This window comes from Melozone crissalis, unplaced genomic scaffold, assembly GCF_028551555.1.
Source record: "Melozone crissalis strain CALT ecotype California unplaced genomic scaffold, PUWL_Pcris_2 ptg000017l_1, whole genome shotgun sequence".
Classification (NCBI taxonomy): domain Eukaryota; kingdom Metazoa; phylum Chordata; class Aves; order Passeriformes; family Passerellidae; genus Melozone; species Melozone crissalis.
In genome coordinates this window covers 8,045,275-8,070,091 of record NW_026535795.1, presented here as the reverse complement: position 1 = coordinate 8,070,091, position 24,817 = coordinate 8,045,275, and the positions used below count along the sequence as shown (strand labels likewise).

Here is a 24,817-nt window from a genome sequence, read left to right as displayed (position 1 = left end):
CCTCGGTGCCCCGGTCACTTATGGCCACAGTGCCCACACTGCCGTGATGCCGGAGGGGAACACAGCACAGCACCGCCTGCCCGGTCGCGGTCACGGCCCCAGCCGGAGCCTGGTGGCCACAATGGGCCATGGCCGGGTCACAGCTGCTCCCAGGGAGAAGGGCAGCGAGAATTGGGAACCGAGCGCTCTGGATTCCCCGGGCCAATGTCAGTTCCCAGAACTGACTCACTCGGGAGCACGAAGGCTCCCTGGGGAATCTCGAGGGCAAAGGGGGCGGCCGCGGAGAGAAGGGGATTTCTGGGCCCGACTCCCCTGAGCCTGGCCTGGGAAATCCCCGCGGCTCGGCCCTGCCTGAGCAGGGTCTCCTGTGGCCGCGGGCTGTGAGAGCCCCTCGCTCCCGGTCCTGGGCCGAGGGCCGGTGCTCGGGTGCTGCTCAGGCGGGAGCCCCTACGAGAGCCCCCGGTCCTGCTACACGCACAGCGGGGCAGAGTCCCGGGGCAGCTGCTGCTCGGGGCAAGGCCGGGGCTGTGGGCACAGCTCGGGAACGCCACCCCTTGAACGGGGCAGGGACACTCCGGTCCCGGCCCAGGTCTCAGTCTGATCCCGATCGCGGCCCCAGTCTCAGAACTTGTCCTGGTCTGATCCCCACCCCAGTTCCGATCCTGACACTGGTCCTGGTGCCGTTTCAAAGCCCCATCTGGTCCCTCTCTGACCCTGACAACTCCTGTCTCAACAGCAGTCTGACCCCGATCCCGGTCCCTGTCCCAGTCTGATCCTGATCCCGGTCCTTGTCACTGTCTGACGCCGATCCCCGTCCCTGTCCCAGTCTGACTCTGATCCCAGTCCTTGTCCCAATCTGATTCTGATCCCGATGCCGGTCCCTGTCACAGTCTGACCCTGATCCCGCTCTTTGTCCCAGTCTGACCCTGATCCCCTGTCCCAGTCTGATCCCAATCCCTGTCCCTGTCTAATCCCGATCCCTGTCCCAGTCTGATCTCTGTCCCTGTCCCAGTCTAATCCCGATCCCGGTCTCTGTCCCAGCCTAATCCCGATCCCATCCCTGTCCCTGTCTAATCCCGATCACGGTCTCTGTCCCAGTCTGATCCCGATCCCCTGTCCCAGTCTGATCCCAATCCCTGTCCCTGTCTAATCCCGATCCCTGTCCCAGTCTGATCTCTGTCCCTGTCCCAGTCTAATCCCGATCCCGGTCTCTGTCCCAGCCTAATCCCGATCCTTTCCCTATCCCTATCCCTGTCTAATCCCGATCCCGATCACGGTCTCTGTCCCAGTCTGATTCTGATCCCGATTCCGCCTCCGCCGCCGCCCCCGCGCGAGGTCCGATAGCGCCACCCAGCGGCCGCCCCGTCTGGCCTCCTCGGCACTACAACTCCCGGCCTGCCTTGCGGCGCCGCACCGCGGGATACGCCGGGAGCCGGGGCAAGTGCCCTGTGCCTCGGCAGGCATGGCGGTACCCTGCCGCGCCGTAAAGTGCGCTACGTCGCCATAGCGACCGTGCTTCCCCCTCCTCCTCTTTGCGACGGCGCCGTGCGGTAGTGGCGGGTGGCGCCTTTGTCCTGGCGGCGGCGGCCTGACGGGGCACCGGGTCCGGGCCGGGAGCGGCGGTGAGTCTGCGGGTCCGCGGCCGCGGTACGCGGAGAGCCTGAGCGACAGGCTTACGGCAGCGAGCCCCGCAGAGAGCCCGCTCGCTCTCGGCTGAGGCCGGGCCGGGCGTGCCTCGCGGCCTGCGGGCGGGCCGCGCCTCCGCCTCGCGTCCGGGCAGCGCGGGATCGCCGGGATTCGATGGGGCTGCTCCGCACCTCCGGAGAGCCGGCGCGCGGGTTGAGCGGCGCTGGCAGCGCCCAGGCCCGGACGGAGGGAGGGGAAGCACGGGAGGGAGCGGCGGCCGCCGGTGAAGCTCCCGGCCGGGGGTCCCTCCCCGCTGGCCCGGGAGCTGCGGCGGGCCCGCGCTGAGCGGGGCAGGGGCGGGGCGGCGGGAGGAGGGCGGGGGCGCTCCCCGGGTACCGTGAGGGCGGCGCCGCCGCGTGTGCCCAGGTGCGGGGGGCCGGGACGGGCGGTGCCCCCGAGGGCCCTTTGGGGAGCGCGGGGCTGCCCCGAGGGGAGTTCCCGCTCCTCGGCACCTCTGCCCCCCGCGCCCGCTGTTTCTGCTTTGGCCCCGAACTTCACGGGGACTCGTGTCGTGTTTCGCTTGCGGCAAATGAGTTGCAATATCCCGCTCCAGCAGTCTCGCTTCCTTGAAGCTGTAGCGTTATTAATAAACAACTCTGCTTTTAAATATAAGGTTTTTAGAGAGACGTGGCTTTAATTGATTTCCAGGATTTGTTGGCTCATGAGGTGCCATGGGCTGTCCTGTTGTAGGACCCACAGTCACTGCGCGGGGAATTGGCACCTTTAAACTGTCCCGGTGCCTCTCTGGCTGATTTGGTACAAGATTTAATGTGGGAATTAGCTGTTCACCCGATGTAGCGTGCCCAGAGGTGGGACAACATTCATTTATTCTGGTCTTATGATCACTAAATGGCCCTTAATTATGTAATCTGCTGCGTGGAAAATGATAAGAGGCAGTGAATTACCTTAGATGAGAGTTCTGATTTACTGATTGTTTTGAAGTGGGGTAAATAGCTCTCTGTTTTTCTTAACGTGGAAAGTTCTTGCAGCCTCTTCCTCAGACACCCCCTGCTATCCCCAGCCCTAAGGAACACAAAAGGGAATTTCTTACAGCTTTTTATCGTGAAAGTGAGATCTGCCAGCAGCTACAGGCCTGTTTGACACGTGTTTGCTGTGTGTGCCTGTGCTCTGCATCCTGCTCTGAATGGGAATTTGGGCTTGTTGGTGCCTTCCATGTTTTATTGCCTCTTATTCATTTTGAGGGAATTTTGAGAGCTTCTCTACCCTCAGCTGATGAGAACTTGAGCTGCAGTACTGGAATAGAAGTCCAGTGCTTTTGTGTAAAAAAAAATGAGATTTGGTACTTCTCACGGGGAAGATAAAATTCTGTGTATGTGTGTGGACAAACTTGAGGGGGATTGGGCAAATATGATAGAGGAGATTAATTCTGTTGGATTTTGGTTTGGGTGTTGAGTTTTCTTTTCCTCACCCCAGTTCTGGCAGCTAATTTTAAAAAGTTGATTAGACAGGGAAGTGTTCTCTGCCCCCCATCTCTGTAGGGTTTCCTAAAAAGGGGCAGGAGTGACACAAATGTGAAGTTGATTGATCTTTAAAGGATAAATAAATAAATTTTATGTTTAAAATCTGGAGTAGATGTATTTTTCATGCCAGTTAAGTGTTGCAAAAGTATTCATATAGAGTCATCTTATCTATTTTGACATTTGATTTATTTATTTACTGATGTCTTTTAAATTGCATTTACTCCAGGGTACTGTTAGGGAGTATCTTGCTTGTAGGCATTGCATGATTAAAAAGAGAAGTTTCTGTTGATACACTTAATTTCATCATCTTTCTTTTTCGAAGCTTCTTGCATGTTACAAACAGAAAATCCCATCCTGCATTCCTGTAGATGAATGTTTAGGAAGTAGAACAACTTTATTAAATAATTTTCGAACTTCTAAGTTCACCTTGAAAGTTTCAGTGTTATTAATTTCTTTGAGCTTTATCTAATGGTGAATTTTAAACCAGAAAATCTGAATACTGGGGATGGTGTTTTTTGTTAGCCATGGCAGTGTTTGTTATGTTATTATTTTTTTTGCTGGGGTGGTTTTTATGATTTGTTTGGGTGAGTTTGTGCAGTGAATGTTGCTGACTGCTCCAGCTGTGTGCAGGGGTGTGGGCTAAGGGAATGTGCTTTTTCTGCATGGGGGAGGTGAGGAAGGTGCAGCATTTACCTGGGGGTGGTAAATTCCCAGCTCTGGACCCGCCTGCTGTGGGAGCTGACATCTCCATGGGGACAAGGCTGTGCTGTCTAACAGAGGTGCAGATAAGGACCTGTGCTTTCTGGGATTGGAAAGCTGAGATTTCACATGTAGTGAAGTGACCCAGATGTGGTCACTTAGGAGTATTTCAGCACTATTTCCTGATGCCTCATTCCAAACCCTACTGGAATATTTGGGTGCTGTTATGCAATGTTGCAATGAGTGTTTCATTTCAGCTTATTAAAATATTGCATAAATGTCAATATTTCTTATCAGTGGATTGAAGAACTAGATGTGACAACAATGGGCATGTTGAAAAGCTTAAAGTTAAGGAGTTTTAGTGGAAAATTAGTTTTATTTCTGTCTTAGTTTGGAGTCAAACCATTAAAACCTATCTGCAAAATAATTAGGTTTGCTACCTTTCAGTATTTCAGAAAAGCTCAACCAGACTGCTGCAGTGAGTGTTTTTGCCTGACCTCTGTGTCCCTCGTATTAAGATTTCTCTGGAGTGAAGTTTGCGTCAAGCAGACCCAGTTGGCTTCTAGTCTGCAAAGCTGTTGAGTTTAATCTTGTTCCAGTTTAATTTTAATGTCATGGATTGAAATTATATGCATGGCCATTTTTTTTTTTTGTGAAGAGTTGGATTTGGAACGAAAGCAAAATGGCTCGAGGACGCAAGAGCAATAGCATCAAACAGAGCGACTTCACTAACAGCACCAATCCTCAGGATTTAGAGAGAAGACTTTTTGTCGGCAATTTGCCCACAGACCACATGACTCGTGAAGAAATGGAAGAGATATTTTCAAAATATGGCAAAATCAGGGGTTAGTATATTATCTTATGCCTTTTTGTGGCAGGGATTTCAGGGAGAAATATTGCTTCATGCTTGTCAAATGCTATTTGATGATGATGAGAGGAGTGACCAATGTTGTTCCTAAATAGTGACCTTTTAATGATAATTTTCTCTGCCTGCATTTTGTCTGGAAAAGCGATTCCTTCAGTACAGCTCAAACATAATGCAAATATATCAGCTATGCTTTAGCTTTTAGGGTCGCAGTGTGATGTCACAATACTCTTTCATAGCCTCTTAATCAAATCTTGGTCACTTCACGGGCTGTATTTTGGTCACTGCCTTGTCAGAAGGAACTTGATCAGAGTCTTTGAGCTCTGCACTTTGATCCTGGTGGGTTAGATTTTCCCGGGAAGCTTGCAGAGTGGTTTCTGGTGGGGTTAGCGGTGTGTGTGTGGGTCAGCTCTGTGCGTGGTTGTAACCGGTCTTGCCCTGCTGTTAACTCTTGCAGCCCTCAGCATGTACCATGGCTATGGGTTCGTGCAGTATGACCGTCTAGAAGATGTCCAGGCCGCTCTGGACGGTGAGAAGGGTCGCCTTTATAAAGGGTATAGATTAGGTAAGGAACCTGCTCCTCGCTCTCCTGACCCCAGCATGCGTTCCGGAGAAAGGGTGCTGTTGTTTTAAAGCCCTCCTCAAAGGTCACAGTGGGACGCTTGTCTGGCCTTAGTCTCAATCAATTTAAACAGAATTTATTCGCCTCCTGAGTTCCTGCTGTGTGCTTCACCTTGCTGCCTGGGTCTTACCATGAATTTTTATGTGTTAGTGTTTGGAAAGCTCTGTTAGCCTTAAGAACAGAGAAGAAACTGTGCAGCAAGTGAGCCCTGGAAGGGGATCATTGAAATAACATTTGTAAACCAAAACTGGGCTTCATCTTGACATGCTCAAAGGAATTGGTCATAATGCTTAGTGGCTGGTTGGCTAAGTAAACTTAGCTGGGATTTTTGCACAAGTGGAGCCAGCCTTTAAGCAGTGCTATAAATACTGAGTGCTTTAAAAAGGATATTTTCATAAAGATGAGGATAATTCTGCTAAGTGTGCTGGGAGCAGACTTAAATGGACATGAATGGTTAGAAATCCACGAGTAATCTTTTAAATGCAAGGCAAAAATTACTTTCAAAGTAAGCCTATGATAATTTGAAGAAAAACAGTGTGACTTAAAAAAGAATGACAGGAGGAATAAATAGTAACCTGTGGGAAGGTGTATGTGCAGTAACAAATAGGAGCCTGAAGATGGAAATGAAGGCAAATAGACAAGAATGGTTGAAGTATTCGAGAAGAAATGATGTCCAGCATTATCCAAGTGTAGAGACTTAAATAGGAACAACTTGGGCTGTTTTAGAAGCTAAGGGTAACTAACTGGCAATGATAAAATTTTTAGCTGAAAAGACCAGTTAATGTTTCTGCTGTCCATTTTTGAAGAGGCAGGAGATTTGTTTAATGTAATTTCCATTTCAGTAGCAAAACCAAAAAGGTAAAACTGCAGCTACCAAATCTAGAGCTCTCAAAAGAATTAACGTCAGTGAGGCTCAGTGAACTACTGACCTGTCTAGTCTGTTACTGGTGTTTTTCCACAAGCCTTGGAAAACTAGGGAGTTTCCAGGGAGCTGCTGGAGTGCTGCAGGTGAGCCAGTAGGCAGGGTAAATGGAATGAGCCTGGCATCAGAGCCTGGGAGCAAAGGGATTCTTTCGCCTGACACTGATGAGAAGGCAATTGATTAATGTCCATCAAAATAAATCCTGTCTTAGTTACTCTTAAGGTACTGCAAGCTCTAGGGCTGGAGGCAGCCGTGTTAGTGTACAGATTGCTGTAAGGTGTTTGACTTGATAAGAAAGGAGAACAGTTAAAAACAACAGAGTTAAATGGATTTCAAGTGGATCTAGAATGGAATAGTTGTAACATGATGGAATTTCTCAGTGCTTTGAGTGGTGGTCTAGAAAAACTGAGTCTGGCCATACAGGGCTTTTATAAGTGACTTGGAGAGAAAAGCATGTTTTAAAAAAAGGATGAAATAAAGAAGACTGAGTCACTGATGGTGAAAGGACCTGGACTTCCTATCCTGGATGCAGACAGGCCTGAGCTTTAAGTGAAGCTCACAGGGAAGGTCTGCACCCAGCCACAGTGCTTTGGTTGTCCTTGGCTGTTCAAGTAGGGAGGTTTTGGTACTTGTGGGATTTTGCTGCTGGAAGAGTGCTCAGTTTTGGTATGCCTGGTTCAAAAAGGATAATGCTGAATTGGAAAAGCCTTAAAAAAACCTGACAGAGGTTTAGAATTAAAGAACAAACCCAAGCAAAAATCTCAAGAGAAAGGAGTGATGTGATCTCTGTGTTACAGACAGACCTGGGATCAGGGAGTTTTAGTGTAGTCGGCGTAAGTGTGACAGTGCCTTGAATGTGAATAAAGACTTTTCTCTAACAGCAGAGTAATTGGCTTCTGGAGTAATTTATTGGCTCTGTGGTGGTTTCTGTGCTCTGAAGACTTTTAAATTGGAATTGGATGTTTTGCTAAAAGATAAGCACTAGTTCAGTGCCACTGCTGCACTTGAGATAGATGGATTCCAGACACTCCTGTCACCTGTGTTTGTTCAGAAGGTTGCACTGTGTGATTACAGTGGCCCTGTCATCTCAAAATCCTGCAGGACAGAAGACTTTTTATTTGGGCCTTTTTTTTCCCCGAAGTTTTGTCAGTGTTCAAATACTTAATTTGTAAATGCTGTTGGCATTAAATAAAATGTTGCTAAATGTGTTTGTTTTGCACAAGAGAAGGATCCTTGTCAAAGTTTTTTTTTTCCTTTTAGTAAAATATTTTTGTGGAGATCTAAATACCTTTTTTTATTTGAAAGAAATGTATGATACCAAGTGTAAAAATCATAATAGGTTTCTTCAATGGCATCTTAAAACAGAAAATAAAAATAATCTTAAACCAAAGAAAGCAGCTAGTGTCTTGCTTAAAGATAACACTTGACTTTAAGGGGCAAAATTATCAACTAAAAAATGAATGCAAGGAAAACAGTTACTTCAGTTATGCAGTGTGAGTATTAAATACAATCATTAATAACACAGTAAGGTAAAAAGTTTTGGGAGAGTTTAACTCCAGTGTAGCATAACACAAGTGTTTCCACAAATGCACAATAGTGTTTTCCTATCTTTAGTAGTAAAACTACTTAGAGAATAAACGTCCTTCAGATGTAGTTTGTAACAGTAGACCCTGCAGCTGTGTTTGATCCTGGGGAGGTGCTTTGGGGTCCTGTAAGTGGTGTTATGCTGCAGGTGTAGTTAAGGTTTAGATTGCATTTGCTTCTCTGCCCCACCTGAGAGGCAACATGCTGCTTCATTGACATCAAGAACAAAAATTAGACCTGATCCCTTATTAACAGTTTTAATCTTGAAAATAATGAAGGGTAGTTTGGGATGTTACAGAAGATATTAAGACCAAGTCTGCCTAAAGACATCGCAGCCTGTTTATATTCTCGTGCAAGAGCTTTGAAAGTGGTTTGTGCAAATAACTCATCGGAAATGATAATTGTTGATAGATTCTGGGGGAGCAGATAGGGCCTAGATTTGGGTTCCTTTCCTTAAAAGGTTCTCAGTGAAATGTCCAAAGGCATGTTGCTGTTTGCTTTTGCCCTCCTCCAGTGCATTATTTCATCTCCAGTCAGCTGTCACTGGAGGCTTTGAGAACAGTGTGGGTCCCTGCCAGTTCTGGGCAACTTCACTTTTGTGGGTTGAGGACAAGCTTCTGTTTCTTCAGCTCTCTTCCTTCTTTGTGTTTCCCTTCATGGTGTTTTTCACAGAGATGCTCAGAAGCCAACCAGTTTTTAAATTTCTGATCTGTTGCCTTAGTCTACATCACGTTAACAATGGTGTTTTGGATGCACCATGTTGACTTCATAAGGAGCCGTGTTCCAGGCTCTGGATCCGTGTCTCAGTGGTGGGGGCTGTGCACATTAACACTGCAGCAGTCTCTTGGAAGGCAGTTGCACCTCCCCTTTGAGAACCCTTGGCTTGTTTCCAGCAAGGGTATCAGCATGCTCCGTTGAACAGGACTGGCTGTGAACTTAAGACTGTGCTGGCCATCATTCCTTTCTCGGAGGTTTTCAGACTCTGCTTTTTCTCCTAGAGTCCATGAGTTGCTTTCTGCTCGCTCATAGACTGCAGAAGAAAGAGGTTCTCTTATGGAAGGAAGAGTCTGGATGTAGGCCTGAACATGCAGGGTTAAAACTTCACCCAAGCTGTCCACCCTATTTTGAAGTCAAAGAAATCCATGAAATTTGCATTATGTTGTACTATCTAAACTTAATAAAAAATTGTCAAAGTGACAATGTCTCTCTGCTGAATGGATTTCCTTGCACCATCTGGATGTTGTTGAGCTTAAGTTGCTTTCATTTGAATTGTGCTGATGATCTTTGTTTTGTTTCATAGCATTGAACAGATGGGTTGATTATTCTTTACAGATATTAATAAAGCAGTGGAAAGAAGAAATATGAATAAGGCTTCATCAAGGTCCAGTCCCACACGAAGGTAAAGTACCTGGAAGCAGTGAGTTATAGTAGGAATTCAGGCCTTTGGGGCATGAGCCCAGCGGCCTGTGCTAAATGTCTGTGTCTCTTCCCTACTGCCACCTCCCCAGTCAAACAGTGATGCTCCAGCAGGAAAGTGTCTGCTCCACCTCTGAGCGCCCTTTAGGCTTGGGCATCTTGGGAGGCACAAGGGAAACCTTGTGTCTGCTGCCAGTACTACAGCCCAGCATTCAGTTTTGCAGCACAGGCTCTAAGAAACTTGAGTGGAAGAATACACTTGATGTTTGCTCCTGCCTCCAAGGATCAGAGAAGCCAAGGCATATCTAGAGAATGCCAAGGGGCTGCAGCATTCCTAGTGCAGAGGATCTTGGGATCTTGCCTCTTCTGATGTTGAAAGCTTCCAATGCTGCCATGAGACTGGAAAAGAGCGCTTGAGCTAAACACAAGACAGAACAAATATCTCTTGCACGGTCGTGTCTGCCCATGTGGTTGTGTTATCAGAGCCTGGAGCCAGCCCCCCCTGCAGTCACCATTGTACTCTCCAGCTTCTCCTGGCAGCCCACCCTGCCGTGGGCACAGCACCTTCACCTCTTCCGCCTCCTCTGAGTAGGCAGCCACAGGCAAGGGGAAAAGATATGGATTGGCCTGTCACGGGAAGACAGCTTCAGTTTCCTTTCCACAGCATCACTAGGAATCACACAAAGGCACATTCCAGTGTTGTTTGGTACAGGGTGCCCACCCTGTGTGCCTCTGCTGTAAAGCTTTCCATGAAAAAGCACGGTGCTTGTTGAACTTGAAGGTCATCGAGGTGCCATGTCTAGTGTGCTTTACTAGCTTGAACTGTTACATTACCAACAATGAGGGAAAAGTGCAACTAGCAAGACATCTACACCAAAAAAAAAAAAAAATAAAAGCAGAGAATGAGTAGCCGCAATTCTTGGCACCATCTAGGATTTTTATGCACTGCACTTAACCCTACACAGGGCCAAATGTGCTTGCAGAGACCAGCATGTGGGCATCAGGCCCAAGAAGTGCTGGGATTCCTGTGGCGGATGCAGCAAGTCTTGGGCCTGGGGTGTGCTCGGTGCTGGTGGGAGGACCCTGGGGTATGTGAGCAGCAGGCACTGATGGCACATCTTTGGCCTCAGTGCCACCAATGCTGCAGCACTGCAGGGGAAAGGGGCAGGTGTCTGTACCATGAGCATTGATCCTTGGACTGCACTGCAGAGGGACAAGCACAAGCACTGATGCCATGGGCATTGCAACCTCTGTCATCCTGCATCTGTGCAAGAGCAGGTGCCTGTGCTGCAGTACTAAGGAGCACTGAACGTGACTGGAGAGCAGCCAGAGCTTTTGGTGCCACTGTGACGTGCACTGGATTTCAGCTGGCACTGCATACACCATGGCCATCACATGTGGTTAGCACCAGGTCCCAAGCAGCACTGTGGGCATGCACAGGTGGCAGTGGGGTCACAGTCACAAGTCCTGGGCATGGCTGTGATTGATGAGCTCTGAACCACACTGTGGCCTGGGAGCAGCAGCTCTCACTGCCAGTGCTGCAGAGCCCCACACTGCACCACACACAGCGGCGCTGGGCCAGCAGGGCCAAGTCCCAAACAGATGCAGGCAGTGGTGCTGATGCTGCAGAAGCCAGACCATGGTGACTGAGGTGTGGAAGCTGTGCCTTGGTGCTGCTGTCTCCCTCGAGCAGGGCAGCCATGCGGGCACAAGAGCTGAGGGTACCTGTGCCACATCTCTACTTCTGTCGCAGTTGTGCGTTGTTCATTCTGAATCTATTTGTCTCTGCAGATAATAAATGTGGCCTGTTCTGGTCACCCCCCCTCCAGCTGGAATAAATGTCATATGCCAAACAATTCCCCTGCATCTGGTTGTTTTGCTAAATGGTCTCACAGCTATGGAAAGATCAGTTATACTCAGTATCCATTAAAGCAGGTCAGAAGTTTCCCCTGAACTTCCACCATCATTCATTGTAGGTTTTGCGGGAAGGGGGCTGTGATGTGTCTCTCACAGGATGTGGTTTCAGTGTAGATCACAAACAAAAAGTGGATTTATCTGTCCAAGAAGCTGAAGGAGTTTACACCTGACTGTCTGCAAATTCATTATGTCACTTAGAGGAGGAGGCTATGTGTTCTCTTGGTGGCATCTCTAATTTGTCCCAAAATCTGCCTTGTATCTGACATGCAAACAGAGAATGCCAGCACTCTTATGTGTTCCCAGCACAGCTGGGTGTCTGACACCAAAATCCATGCACAGTCTGCTCTTCCATCTCATTCCTGTCACTCTGCCTGACACCAAACTTGGCTCATCTGACTCGTTCTCTCCAGGTGATCTCTATGTGTCTGCACTGCAGTGAATGCAGACGTAGGTTCTGCTTATCTTTCATAAACTAGATTAGGCTGTTTGAAGACTGTAAAAGTCATGTCAAGTATGGGAAATAAAAAGATTCAAAAGCTGGGGTTTTTTTCCGATGGTTGTTGCTATTTTGGGGAAAAAACAGTCCGAACACATCAAGCTCCGTAGTTTCTCTGCAAGATTTTTTTTTAATGCTTTGATTTGACTACAGTGATGTTATAGCCTTCTCTGGAAATCAGAATACAACCTGGAAAAATCCTGCTGCTTTGGGAAAAGATGAAGACTGGAACATTATTCTTCCTGGCCTCTGAAGACTGCAATATAAAAGTCTGAATGAGATGGATCATTCAGATCCAACAGAGAAGCCATTTGTGGCCACTGAGGATACAGTGCTGGTTGGGTTTAGTACCCTCTTAACCAGGGCATTATAAACATAAGGCTGGCTTTCTACAGAAACTATCCCTCAAATCCAGGAGAAGGCCATAACTGTCTTTGCTTTCTGTCAGCAGCACAAACCCAACTGCAACATGGAACCTGCAATGTCTTTCCTCACAAGCTGCTCCTTTTTTAATCATATGCCAATAACATTACTTCAAGTGTTCTGCTGTCATTGATGAGCGAATTTAATGGATCCCTTGAACGCTCCTGGCTATTGCAGGTGTTAGCCTGCATCACCTTAAATTCTCAAAGAATTTGCCAAGCATGATTGATAGATCATCTATGGCTGATGTTGGAGGTCAGAGGCCTTAAAATGGTGGTTTCTGAAGTGCCTGTTCACTTCATCCACAGGTGCTCTACACTTAGTGCTCCATTAAGGAGCCTTCTGGGTCTTGTTTGGCCATGCTGAATATTAAAATTAAGAGCCTTCTCCAGACTGCTTCAAAAATATGACTTTTGGTGAATGTTTGTTGTTGTGGGGTGAGAGGGAGGATTCAGCTGCTGTGAAAGGTGACTTTGACACCTCAGGTAAGAGATGTAAGGGTAGCTGTTCTCCTGTTGTTAGCAGGCTAATGGAATTTCCCTGGTGTTTTCCTCAGAGAGCAATATGCCTACGGGGATGGCCGAGATACCAGGCGTGACCGCTCCCCTCTGCGGGGGAGCCCACGGAGAGACCCCAGGGATGGCAGGGATGGCAGGAACGGGCGAGATGCGAGAGATGCCCGAGACATGCGAGGCAGAGACATGCGTGATGCCAGAGACCACAGGGACCCACGGGACCTGCGAGACCCACGGGACTTGAGGGATCCGAGGGACTTGAGGGACCCACGTGATGTTAGAGATCTTCGTGACCCACGGGAGCCGCTGTATGATCGATACAGGGATCCACGGGATATGAGAAATGCACGAGATATGAGGGATCCACGAGATATGAGAGACCCTCGGGACCCTCTGTACAGGTAAACTCTCCCAAGATCCTATTTGCCAGAGTAATATTTTAATGGCATTTCTGACAGAATTGTTTGAGTGGTGTCAGGTGTTTAAGGAAATCACCGTTGGCTGGGGACAGTTGGGTGCTGCTCTGTGTCTTGTGAGGAGCAGATGGGTACCTCAGAAATTAAACCTGGGGGAGGTCTGGGTGTGATGCTTTGCCCAAAGTCACTGCCTGAGATAGTGCTGCAGGAAACCATTGCTGCTTCTGAATGTTGCAGACGAGACGAATCTTACGACCGTTACCTGCGCCTTGACGACTACTACCGGCGCAAGGACGACTCCTACTACGACCGCTACAAGGAGCCAGAGGGTGAGTACCTGCACCACTTCAAAGGGAGGGTGCCATGGTGCCACAGTGCCATGGTTGTGGTGCTCTGTGCCCCTCTGAGCAGGTCTGAAGGGTGTCACTCGTTCTGTGGCTCGTTTCAGACCGCCTGAAGCGCGAGGAGCGGCGCCGGGAGGAGCTGTACCGTCAGTACTACGAGGAAATCAAGAGACGGTTTGATGCAGAGAGACCCGTGGATTGTTCTGTGATAGTGGTGAATAAACAGACAAAGTAAGAAAATAGTTATAATCAGTTTTATTATTGCATGGTAGAAGAGAATGGATTTAAACTTAGTCCTGCCCTGAGGCTGTTTATCTTACTGGCTGCTCTTGAGGAGCGTGGGTTTGGAGCTGCCAGGAAGCTACAGCTCCCGTTTTTCTTCTGGGAATATATGTTGATGAGATGAGGAAATGTATCTTGTGCTTTGCTTGTATTTCCCCCTTGTAATCTGCTGCTATACCTTCTCCTGATACTTTTATACCTACTCTCCATAGAAGCCTACCATTTCAACAGGTTGTAGGGGCTTGTACTTGCTTTCATGGGTAGAATGATATGGAACTTAGGAATATGTGCCAACCAGGTGACAGTACAGAGCAGGGGTCAGGGTGGATTGGGGGTGTTAGTTCAGAGCTCCTGCTGGATTGGTTCCTAGGGCAGATACCAGTCATTGCCATTAGTCCAATGTGCGAGAAGTACAAAATCACTGCTGAAGGCAGTCAGGGACAGTATCAAAAGCAGGTGTAAGTAGTAACCAGGGTGATCTCCTATGTCTGGCTGAGCACTGACTGAGTTCACAGGGCAGGCACTCTGTTGGAAACAGGAGGTATACCTGGCACAGTAGTACAGGGTTTTACAATGTCACCAGTTTGATGTCTGTATCTTTACAATTAAATATATTAAAGAATAGTAAATATGTAAATAAATCACAGATCTGACTTGTACTCTGAAGAAAATGTTTGTTGGGGGAAAGTTAAAGCTCTGTCTCCTTTACCCTTCAGAGAAAAGATCAAGAGTTGCTTTTCTTTAACTTTGCTGTACATGTGGGGCAGAAAGAGACAGCTGGAGCTTGCCTCATCTGCTGGTAGAAAATGGAGCAGGAAATGGAAACAGGAGAAGCAGTGTAACTAGAAATAAACTTCTGGTGGAGTTGATTACCTATTGGAACAAATCTTGAGAGGAAATTTTAGATCCTTTATCCCCTGGTGGCTAAAATTCTTTGGAAGATATTCTAATAGACCACAAGTTATTGTGCTTGACCCAAGAATTTTTTTTTTTTTTTGTGCCAAAGGATCAGCTTAGTATCCCTAGAATCATTTTGGTCTGTAACAGCTACAAACCTTAAGAGCTGGAGCCTGTTCATAAATCTTGTATTGAAGCACTGATGTCACCTGCTATAGACCTGTTGAAAGGTGACTCCTGAATGCCTTAGATACAATCATGTGACTTCAAAGCTCTTAAAAAGATGGTTGAAGGGGAGACAGTTTTAATCACCATTACAGACTTCACCTCCAAAGACAATAAAATTACCCTCTTTCTTGAGGTGTAGGTGCACACAGACTGAATTTGTCAGACTTTTGTGCAGTCAGTATTGCAGGTTTGGTTCTAAGTATAGTAAGCTTAAAAATAAAAACCCTTGGCAATTCAAGCTCAGCCTTGTCAGCTGTGTTTTGTGCTTGGATGGGGAAGTCTGTAGGACAGGGTACACAGGAGCAGTGGATCCAGAGATGCTGTTTTGGCAGTGGGTTAGAGCAGAAAGCAGCTAGTAGAAAAGAGCAGGCCAGTAAGGAATGAGGCACGTGTGAACAGTTGAGATACTGAACAGAGCAGCAATAAATGAGTTCTGTATGTTGGCTCCTCTGCTCTGTACCCCTTGGACCTCTGCTGGCGGAAATTCCTTCCCCTAATGAATTCAGTTGAAACACATTTATGTGTAAACAAATTTGTAATAGTGGAAATCCCTTTGCAAACACTCTGTTTCTCAGCTCAGCTAAAGCTTGATTTGTAATTTATTTTGGTTGAACTGAAATGACTGATTCAGATCAGAATAAGGGCTTTTATATTGCCATAATGGGATTGCTTTAGTACTGTCCTGGTAAACGTCATGAAGCTGGGCAAGTAATCAGAAAAGCGAATCTGGGATGGTGGAGAGGGTGCAGTGCCAAGGTTTCTGTTGCGTGTGTGACTGATTTGTTAAACTGCTGCTTTGCTTTGTGGCAGGGAGTACGCAGAGTCCGTGGGGCGGAAGGTGCGGGACCTGGGCATGGTGGTGGACCTGATCTTCCTCAACACAGAGATGTCACTGACACAAGCCCTGGATGATGTGAGCAGGGGAGGGTCTCCTTTCGCCATTGTCATCACCCAGCAGCATCAAGTTCACCGTTCTTGCACTGTTAACATCATGTTTGGCACCCCACAAGGTACTAAGGTCTCAGTAGGCTGGGAATTGTGCGGTCACTCTGAACTTTTCTTTCAGGCAGAACCACACAGAACAAAGTTCATCTTTGCTGTCACATAAGGAGTTATAAATGACTTGGCACCATGTCATAAGTGTGAATATCATTATTTAAAAGCTTCTGTAATACTCTGCTTGCCCCTTGTCAAAAGGAATGTCTAATTCCTGCCAAGAGGGAATCTCATCTGTGTTCTTGGCTCCTAACACTGCTAGCCTTTGCAGTGTTAGGGCAAGTCATGGGCCCCAGAGCTGCACTGCTCTTGGACATCTCTGAGTAATACCAGCCCAACCTCACTCTACCACTTGTTGCTCTCAGAAAGAGCTTGTTGGGAATGTGCCAAATTAAAGGACAGATTTTAAAATCAAATGTGATTTAATAAGGAGTTGGTAATGGTAGTGATTTGATAATGAAACTGGGAAGAGTTATGAAAAGGTAAAACTACAAAGTGTTATGAAAAGATAGATCTACAAAATGTTTGGGTATACAGGCTCCACCTTCTTAGCACCTTTACACTTGTCACATCACTTTCCATCACAAGGTGTGACTTGGTTGTTGCATGAGGGTGGGTGTAAGTACTAAAAATGCCTCGTCAAAATATGACTGGGGAAAGGAGCTGTTGCTCTGATCATAGCAACATGTAATGTTCATGTAATCTAACAACACAGGTGACTGGTTTGACCACTGAGCTTTCAAAGGTTATTTCTCCCTTACTGTGTTCCCAAGTAATGTTCTGTGAGTTCATCTGGGAGAGGAAACCTCTGAGTGCACAGTCAGTGCTTGGTGTGTGCTCACGGGCTGGAGGAGCCCAGTTTCTCTTAACATCAGATGCAGATGTGATAGGAAAGCTCCCTCCTTTCCTGCAGACACACAGCTCACACACACTGTCACTGAGCTTCCCACTACCCTTGGTTTTAATTCTCAACTTCTTTGGTTTAACACCTGTTAAACCTTTGGCAGGAGGCCAAAGCTTCTTTTCTTCTCTGGATCTGCTGGTTTATCAGATGTGATGGGAACCCCAGTCATTAGCTCATCCACAGCTCATTCCAGAGATTAGATATGGTCACTTCAACTGCTCCTGGCCATCTTTGCATGCATGTTTGTTTCAGGGAACTCTTTCACAGTTTGTGCAAAGCCTAATGTTCAAATGAACCCAAGTTTCTGTTAGGAGGAAAAGGCTTGCAGGATTTGATGTTCTGCAGGTGTTAAAAGGACCCTACCCAGACTTTTGGGCACTTCTGGGAGGGTGAAGGCTCTTTTGATCTCCCGATTTAAATCTGTGTTCAGGTGACTGTTCATGTGTGTGCTTTGGGAATTGGAAATAATGACCTCAAAACCCACCAATGAAATTGCCCATTACTCATTTTATTACAGAAGAATTTGATTGCTGCTTGTTGTCTCAAGAGTGGTGAATGTGAGCAGCCATGTAACACTGAGCCAGTGCTGCTCCCTCCCCAGCTGCATGTGCACATGAGATGTTAAGGCACTGATAGCACAGAAACAAATGTATTCCCATGGCTGTCCTCCTCTGGGAAGCACACAGCCTTCAGAGGGCAAGTTTTGGATCTGTCCCAGGGTTTAGCAGTAAAATGACTGGGACCATCTCGTCTTGGAGAACTGAGGATTTATGTGGGAGGTAGAGGGAGCTGCTTTCCTTTTAACTGGTGAGAGATAAGAAAGACATTTCTGGGCTGTGCCCTCAGCTGTGGAAGGAATGGCTGGCCTTGCTGGCTGGTAGCCGTGGGCCTTCTGTTGGCTTTGAAAATGTAATTGTTCCTGTGTGCCTGGGAAGTTCCCAAGTCTGCACTCACACTCCCTGAGCGGTGCCTGCTGCTGACTGGGCTGTGCTGGCAGGCAGGAGGAACAGCACCTCCACTGGGGTCACTTTGGGTCACTCAGAGCATTTCTCCCTTTGTGCAGAGCACCGCAACATGCCCCAGGCTGATGCCATGGTGCTGGTGGCAAGGAATTACGAGCGCTACAAGACAGAGTCCCGGGAGAAGGAGCGGGAGGAGATCGCCCGGCAGGCTGCCAAGATGGCAGATGAAGCCATTCTGCAGGAGAGGGAGCGCCCACCCCCCATGGAGGAGGGTGTCAGAGCAGGTCACTCTCCCAGGATCCAAACTCTCCTGAACCTGCTGGCAGACAATCGCTATGTGACTGCTGAGGAGATAGATAAAGTCATTGATTACCTGAGAGACCGGAAGGAACGCTTGCTGCGGGGCAGCACTGAACCTCTGCAGGGTAAGTCCCACGGCTCCAGACAGACTTTACTGGGTGGTTTGTGGTCCTCAGGGCTGGGACAGGAAAAGAGTCCTGGGACTGCAGAGGAATTTGGGAGCATAATGTCCTCATGTAGTACCTGATTTTATTGATATGGATGTGTTTTTGCATGCCATGAGACAATTCAGAGTATTCATGTGGAAGATCATTTATGCTGGATTCTCTTAGGGCAACAGCAGGACTGCCATAACTGGTTGGGCTGCTACACTCAGTTCTCTAGAGTGGTTTGGGTTCCCAGAGCTGTGCAGCTGTGATCTGAGGGTGGATGTTCACTGATGCCATGTCTTTGGTAGCTGTTTCATTAGTTTTCTTTAGTTGTCGTGTCCCTTGAATGGCATTTGCAGAGCTTTAACCACCTTTCCTTTCTTTCCCAGCACCCATGACAAGACAACCTTTGGGGCCACCTTCAGGATCATCACTGGGTAGTCAGTCCAACCTTCCAAGTTCTCAGGCTCATCAGAGTTCACAGCCTCTGGTCTCTACTCCTTCTGTTCCAGTGTCCTCTTCTACTCCTCAGCAGGAGCTTCAAGCAAAAATCCTCAGTCTCTTCAACAGCGGGGCGGCGGCGGCTGCTGTGGCCAACAGCGGCCCTGCGGCCTCCGCGGGCTCTTCAGCCAGCACTCCCAACCAGAACTTTGCTAACCTGCCCGGCGGGCAGCCCCGGCCAGCACAGATGAATGCTGGAAATTTAAACCAGGCTCAGCAGAGATTGCAGACTCCAAACACGCAGATTCCTGCTCTCCCGGGCCCTTCGAGAAACGCAGGTCCGAGGCCCGGAGCTCCTCCACAACCGCAGCCGCTCTATGGTCAGCACCAAACGCGCCTCCCTGCGCCTGGCAGTGTGCCTGCCCAAAGGCCGGTGTCTTCTGGTATCAACTTTGACAACCCCAGTGTACAGAAAGCCTTGGACACCCTTATCCAGAGTGGTCCTGCACTCTCCCACCTTGTGAGCCAAACCGTGGCCCAGGGGCGAGCGGGGTCCTCAGCCCAGCAACCGATGGGTGCCTACCAGCGACACTATTAGAGCTGAGCTGTTGGACCCATTCCCCTTCCCTTTGCCATTCCATACTTATAGCTGTTAAAGAATTCTCCCATCCTTGCCCGGGGACAGATGCCCTGGACATGCATGTCCTCTCCACTCTGGCGAGAGCATACCCCCTGCAGCATTGCTGCCAACGGTTGCTGGCGCTGCCCTCCCTCTCCTTGGTCTGGTTAGCAATGTTTGGAGCAGAATGCTCAGTTTTCTCCAAGGCACGATGTGCTGAACTGTGTTCGATCATTGGTTGTCTTGTCCCATCCCAGAAGCTGACGCAGCTTCAGTCCTGCTGCATTTTCCTTACTCCCAGCACCTGGTGCACCTTCCCATTGAGGTGCAGTCTGGGCTCACTGATTGGTCTCAGTGTAGTTTTGGATCATCAGTTTTGATGACTTAGGGGACTGAACAGAGCAGCAAACTGACGGGCCTTGGACACCCACCAGTGTGGAATGGGCACTATTTTTCTTTGGATTTCTTTTTTTTTCTTTTTTTTTTTTTCCCTTTTAATAGCATATAAGCCATTTGGAAAGTCCAGTGATAGTGCTGGCAGCCAAAATCATGAAGCACATGCCTGACCACTGCTCAGTAACCAGGACTGTGCAGTCTGTCTGCAGCTGCCTGCCCTATCCAGGCAGAGAGGCCGGTGTTCCTGATCACTCACAGAGACTGGCAGCTGTGGGCTGAGCACACATCTGCAACACAAGAACTTCCAGCCAAGGCAGAGATTTCAAACGGTCTGTCAATTTTCCTACCGTGAGTAATCAATGTTAAGATCAACCTGGTAAATTTGGTGTGTAAATTTCCTTTTCTTACAGTCTTTGGCACCGTTGTTAGTGTAGCTTAGCTGCAGCCACACTGATGTGCTGCTGGCTCTCCCTGGGAATACCTGTCACCAGGTATTGGAGGCAGTGCTGCTCTATCAGACCTCTTGCTGTTGATGGATGTTTGATCCATCTGAGGAGGAGAGGTTAATACCATAATTTTAAAGATGTTAATACCATAATTTTAAATGTTTTCTCAACACTTTGGTAGCTGCAGTGGACACTGGAGTGGTATCAGGCAGTGATTCCTCACCGTGTTTTTACTGGGAACATACTTTGATACCAGAACACAAAACATCACTTAGCTGTGTGGTCCTTCCTGTCATGGCCTTCTTGGAGTCTGTGGGCTTCCTGCAGGGAACTGTGAGATAGTAAGAAAGCAGTGGGTTGAAGCAGAGGATTTTCTTTGTCCCAGGTGGTATGTGTTGTAGCATTTCTTTTATCTCTGTGCTGTTAACAAGAGGACATTACTTTCTAATAAAAGTCAGAAAAGTTTCTTGTTGCATTTTTTGAGATTTGAGTACTCTCAGAATACATCCTTTCACTGTGTTTGCTGTTACTCTCTTCTCCTGGATAAGCTGTGCTGGATGCTGAGCAGAATGTGTGTGCACCTCACAGGTCCTGACTCTTGCACAGCACTGGGGTGGCCTCAGGAAGGTGTAGTGTGGCACAGCCAGTGTGAGGAGTCCAAAACCTCTCTGGTGACAGGTGGTGGGAGGGACAGGTCCAGGTCAGTGCCACAAGCCAGCGTGAGGTCAGGGCTGCAAGTCCCTGTGCCTTCAGCACTGGTGTCCCATGGCTTTGTGCTGTATCACCCCACAGGCTGAGTCTGGACTGCAGTGTGTCTGTCTGCTGTCTCTCCTGTTAGATCCCCTTCTCCACCTCTACAATCCTGCAGCCAGGTAGAGCATTTTTGGTAGGGTGACCAGAAATCTTTGTGAGGTGAAATGTGAGAACTGCATCCCTTTGGAGAGGCTGTTCCTCTCCTTGTGCTTTGCTTCTTCTGCAATCTGCACCCTGTCAGGGCTTGCTCCATGTTATGGAAATGGTGCAAAATAGCTGTGGAGACCTGGAAGCAAGTGAAAAGTCCCCGTGCAAGTAGTGAAGGGTGTAATAAAATCATTTATTGCATTTTGTGCAGACAGGAGTCTAGAAAAATGAATACAGGTAAAGCAGTAAAGCAGTAACAGGGAGCATTCAACAGCTGAGGAGCCACTCCTCCATGAACACCTGCACAGAGAACACAGGGTCTGCACCGAGGCGGCCTAATGCACAACACTGAAACACACACAGAAATTAAATGCAAGCCTATTGGGGTTTTTTTTTTTTGGTTTGCAACCCGTTTTATTTACAAGGTTTTAAACTTAATTGCATTGCTCTGCACACAGATTCTCTAAAACACAAAGCATTCTAGGTCACTACATGTCTATTGAAATATTGCACTCGAATAAAAGTCACTTGAATGGACAGAGAACATCTAGCTACAGTGATTAAAAGAGTATTGAATGAACCGACTTTGTGATAACATTCATAACAAATATATTGCACATGTAGCACAGAAAGTGTTGTAACCAGCAGATCTCAGACCTTTCGGTCTTTCTGCTAGTTTTTAGTCCTGCTACACAGAGGAGGGTCTTGACTCTTCTAGTGCAACTCTTGCCCTTGTGCAGTGTCTTGTCCTTCTCGTCCAGCCACGGACCAGGATTGCCCAGGCTGGATGCTTCCTGTGCCTCCTGTCCCTGCTGCCCTGAGGCTTGCTGCCTGTGTTGTGTGGTGGCCACAGCAACCTGAGCTGCCCTCCACAGTGACCTGAGCTGCCCACTGCCACTCAGGGGCCAGGACTGCTCGGCCCTCTTGCAGCAGGGACTGGAGCACTGCCACCAGCGCTGAGTGCTGGCCGAGCACTCCCTGCCAGCTGTGGCCACGCTCCAGCCCACCCTCCCGTGGGTTGTGCTGCTCAGTGCTGCTCCTGCAGCAGCCTGCCTGTAAAACAAACTGGGGGGTCAAGACCTTCCTGTCAGGAACAAAAACCGGACCGTGTCTGCGCATGTGCCAAGGAGGAACTTGCATGTGTACCAGAGGAGGACACTGTCTTCACCACGGTGGAGCGGCAGAAGGGTGCTCCATGGGGAAACTGAACACTCACAGAGGCCAAACGTGCAGGGCTGGGTTTGTAAACTAACATGCAGTGCTGTCTGCTAAAACTGGCCCTCTCCAGCCGACGGCGAGGGGACACGCTGTGGAAACCAGCTCCTGTCTTGCCACAGCCAAACTGCCTGGCAGGGGTGTGGGAACAGCCTGACTCTGTCCAGAGCTGTGCCCCTGCTCTTGCTGAAGGATGGGGAAGGAGAATGCCTTTTTTCAGCAGTAGTGATGGAAAGGAATGGCCTTCCTGCTCCCTGGGGGAGCCGGGACCATGGCTTTGCCGTCAGGGTGAAGTGATGCTGAGGGGAATGGGATCCACTGGTGATGCTGGGGGATGAAGCAAACCTGTCAGAAGTGTGCCCTGGCTGCTCTCACCACTGCTCTGCAAACGTCATTCCTGGCTGCCCTGTACCTGCAGCCAACGGAGGAGCCTCTCACCTGGCGCTGTGAGGGTGGCTGCTGTCTGCAGACTCAGCAGAGGCTGTGCATAACCTGTCCCTGCCCTCTGCCCTGTGCCATGTGCCGGGGCAGGAGGGGACCGTGCTCGCTGCCTCAGGCCCAGCAGCACAGGGGGCAGCAGCCAAACTGCAATTAGAGGGCAACTGCAGGGAGTGAGTGGCATCTTGTGAAGAGGCAGAGCAGCTGGCAAGTGCTCGAGGCCCAACAACATGGTGCTAACACATGAGCTGTGTGGGCAGGCTGCTGTGCCTCCCCCGCTGCTGCTGAAGTGCCTCAAATAATTTTGGGAGGCTGGAAACAGCCGGTGAGCTTGTGTGTGGTGGTATAGGGCCAGCTCCAAGGGGCAGAGCAGCTAGACACTGGCAAATGCTGGTTCCCATGGGCTGCCCTTCCCAAAACTAAAGGAACTTTTCACTTGCAGACCCCTACTGCTCTTCTCACAGCTCCTGGGCTGCTGAGGCAGCAGCAGGACCAGAAAGCGCCACCCTGTGCATCTGCACCACTCGTCAGCCCTGAGCTCCTGTGCTGAAGCCAGGTCTCAGCCCAGCCTGACAGTCCCCCTGTAAATGCTGAGCTCCCCATGCCTGTGGGAGCAGGCATCCACAGCAATATCTGTGGTGGAGACCTGCAGCCACACAGGCCACCAAGCTACCCTGGCAGAAAGTCTGGCTGTGACTGGGACTGCTCCTGGAGAGAAGGGAGGCACTTCGGGAGTGATGGAAATGTAGGAGCAAGGTATGAGCAGGCACAGATGTGCAGCTGGGGCTTGGTTTTGGTCTAGGAGCGTGTCCAAGTAGTATCTTACAACAACAAAAAAAAAATCCAACATCAAAAAACCCACTGCTTCCTATCCAAGCATCCCCAAATAGCTTTGGCCTGGACCTGGAGTAGAGGAGCTCTGAAAGGGATCAGGGGCTGGAGTGGCCGGTGCAGGGGGGTTTCCTGTTCTCAGGGAGGCAGGAGCCAAGGCTGGCAGGGGGTGGGGTGGGCAGGGAGCTGGGAGCAGTCAGGGCTGCCCGTGCCAGGCAGGAGGAAGCTGCTGCCTGGATGGACACCCGTGGGGATGCTGGAGCAGCACCCGCTCCCCCTGCCCCTGCTCAGGGCACAGCAGCGCTGGGGAGCGTCTGGAGGGGCTGAGGGGGCGAGTGCTTCAGCACAGGGGCTCAGCTCTGGCCAGGGACAAAGTGCTGCCCCAGGGCCCAGGCTGGCACAAAGCCGCCAGCGCTGCCGGGAGAGGGCAACTCTTAGCAGGCTGCACTTTGAGTGGAAGCTCAAATCTGCTGTGAAACAAGTTCAGAAAAGTCTGTGACTTCTTTTCCCTGAAAACTCTTAAGAAGCTAAATTGAGAAGAGAATAAACCTGCGACCTGGCCCTTTCCCAGGGGCTGCTGGTGGCCGAGAAAGGCTGCAGCCTCCACCACCACTCTGGAGCGCTCAGTGCGACGGATGGGCTCCTGGTTTGTGCAGGAGCAGCCCGGCTCAGCTCCCCGTCCCTGCGGCCTGGTGCTAGCAGAGCCCTGCATCTCTCAGAATAGATATAGATCTCTATATATAGACTTCATCTGGTTCTATTAACATAAATATGATCACTTTAAAAATACACGTACTGTATTATGTACACTATGTACATGGGGCTGGGGCGGGCGCCAGCGGCACCCTGCTGCCCTCGCACCGCTTCCTGCGTGGTTCCTGGAACCGTTCACATTTGTTAAAAGCGCCTCAGTTTCTCTTCTGTGAGAGATGCTGGGGAGGGGGGCGGGGGGGGGAACGGCGGCGGGGGCGACCCTGCAGCTGCTGCCAAAGATAAGAGGTGTCTGATCTGCCCCGGGGGGCTCTGCGGCTGGGGCCGTGCCGGGGCTACCCTGGCCAGCCGGGTGAGGGAGTGTCAAGATGCCGGGGGGACAGTGGGACCCCTGCAGCCCCCCCCTCACTGTGACGTCTTGCTGGTCATATCAGCAAACAGCCTTTGCATATGTTAAAAATACACACAGATCCAGACTGTCCTACAGCCCCCGGCAGCATCTGCGACTGCCTGGGGCCGCGGCCAGGGCTGGGTTAGCAGCAAAGCCCTGGGGAGCAGCAGGGAGTGGCACAGGGGGGACCCAGACACATGTGCAGGTGCTGGGCCCTGAGAGCCCCCAGTTTAGTGCGGCGGGGGAGCAGGGTGGGGGTCCGGGACACCCCTGTGCCAGGCCAGAGCAGGCACTGGAGCCTCGGGGGTGCCCAGCTCCCGCTCAC

At 49.4% G+C, this 24,817-nt stretch overlaps 1 protein-coding gene across 3 annotated transcripts; it reads left to right on the top strand.

Annotated features, from left to right (window-relative positions):
• Positions 1-1,554: 1,554 nt before the first annotated feature.
• Positions 1,555-20,459, top strand: NCOA5 (nuclear receptor coactivator 5). 3 transcript variants are annotated; one of them, XM_054274578.1, is made up of 10 exons: positions 1,555-1,622; positions 4,525-4,711; positions 5,189-5,296; positions 9,192-9,258; positions 12,668-13,027; positions 13,280-13,371; positions 13,491-13,617; positions 15,604-15,803; positions 17,757-18,080; positions 18,494-20,459. In XM_054274578.1, exons 2-10 carry the CDS (start codon positions 4,549-4,551, stop codon positions 19,141-19,143), a joined length of 2,091 nt encoding a protein of 696 aa, XP_054130553.1. In that variant the 5' UTR covers positions 1,555-1,622; positions 4,525-4,548; the 3' UTR covers positions 19,144-20,459. The 3 variants fall into 3 exon arrangements, with proteins under 3 accessions (XP_054130553.1, XP_054130555.1, XP_054130554.1); XM_054274579.1 differs by lacking the exons at positions 4,525-4,711; positions 5,189-5,296 and having other exon boundaries at positions 1,563-1,622; XM_054274580.1 differs by lacking the exons at positions 4,525-4,711; positions 5,189-5,296; positions 9,192-9,258 and having other exon boundaries at positions 1,562-1,622.
• Positions 20,460-24,817: the final 4,358 nt, after the last annotated feature.

Excerpts from the sequence above, each read along its gene's own strand:
- NCOA5 (XM_054274578.1), top strand. The coding sequence starts at position 4,549 with ATGGCTCGAGGACGCAAGAGCAATAGCATCAAACAGAGCGACTTCACT. Across the intron at positions 4,712-5,188 it reads AAAATATGGCAAAATCAGGG|CCCTCAGCATGTACCATGGC; the intron begins GTTAGTATATTA and ends TAACTCTTGCAG. Across the intron at positions 15,804-17,756 it reads CATGTTTGGCACCCCACAAG|AGCACCGCAACATGCCCCAG; the intron begins GTACTAAGGTCT and ends CCCTTTGTGCAG.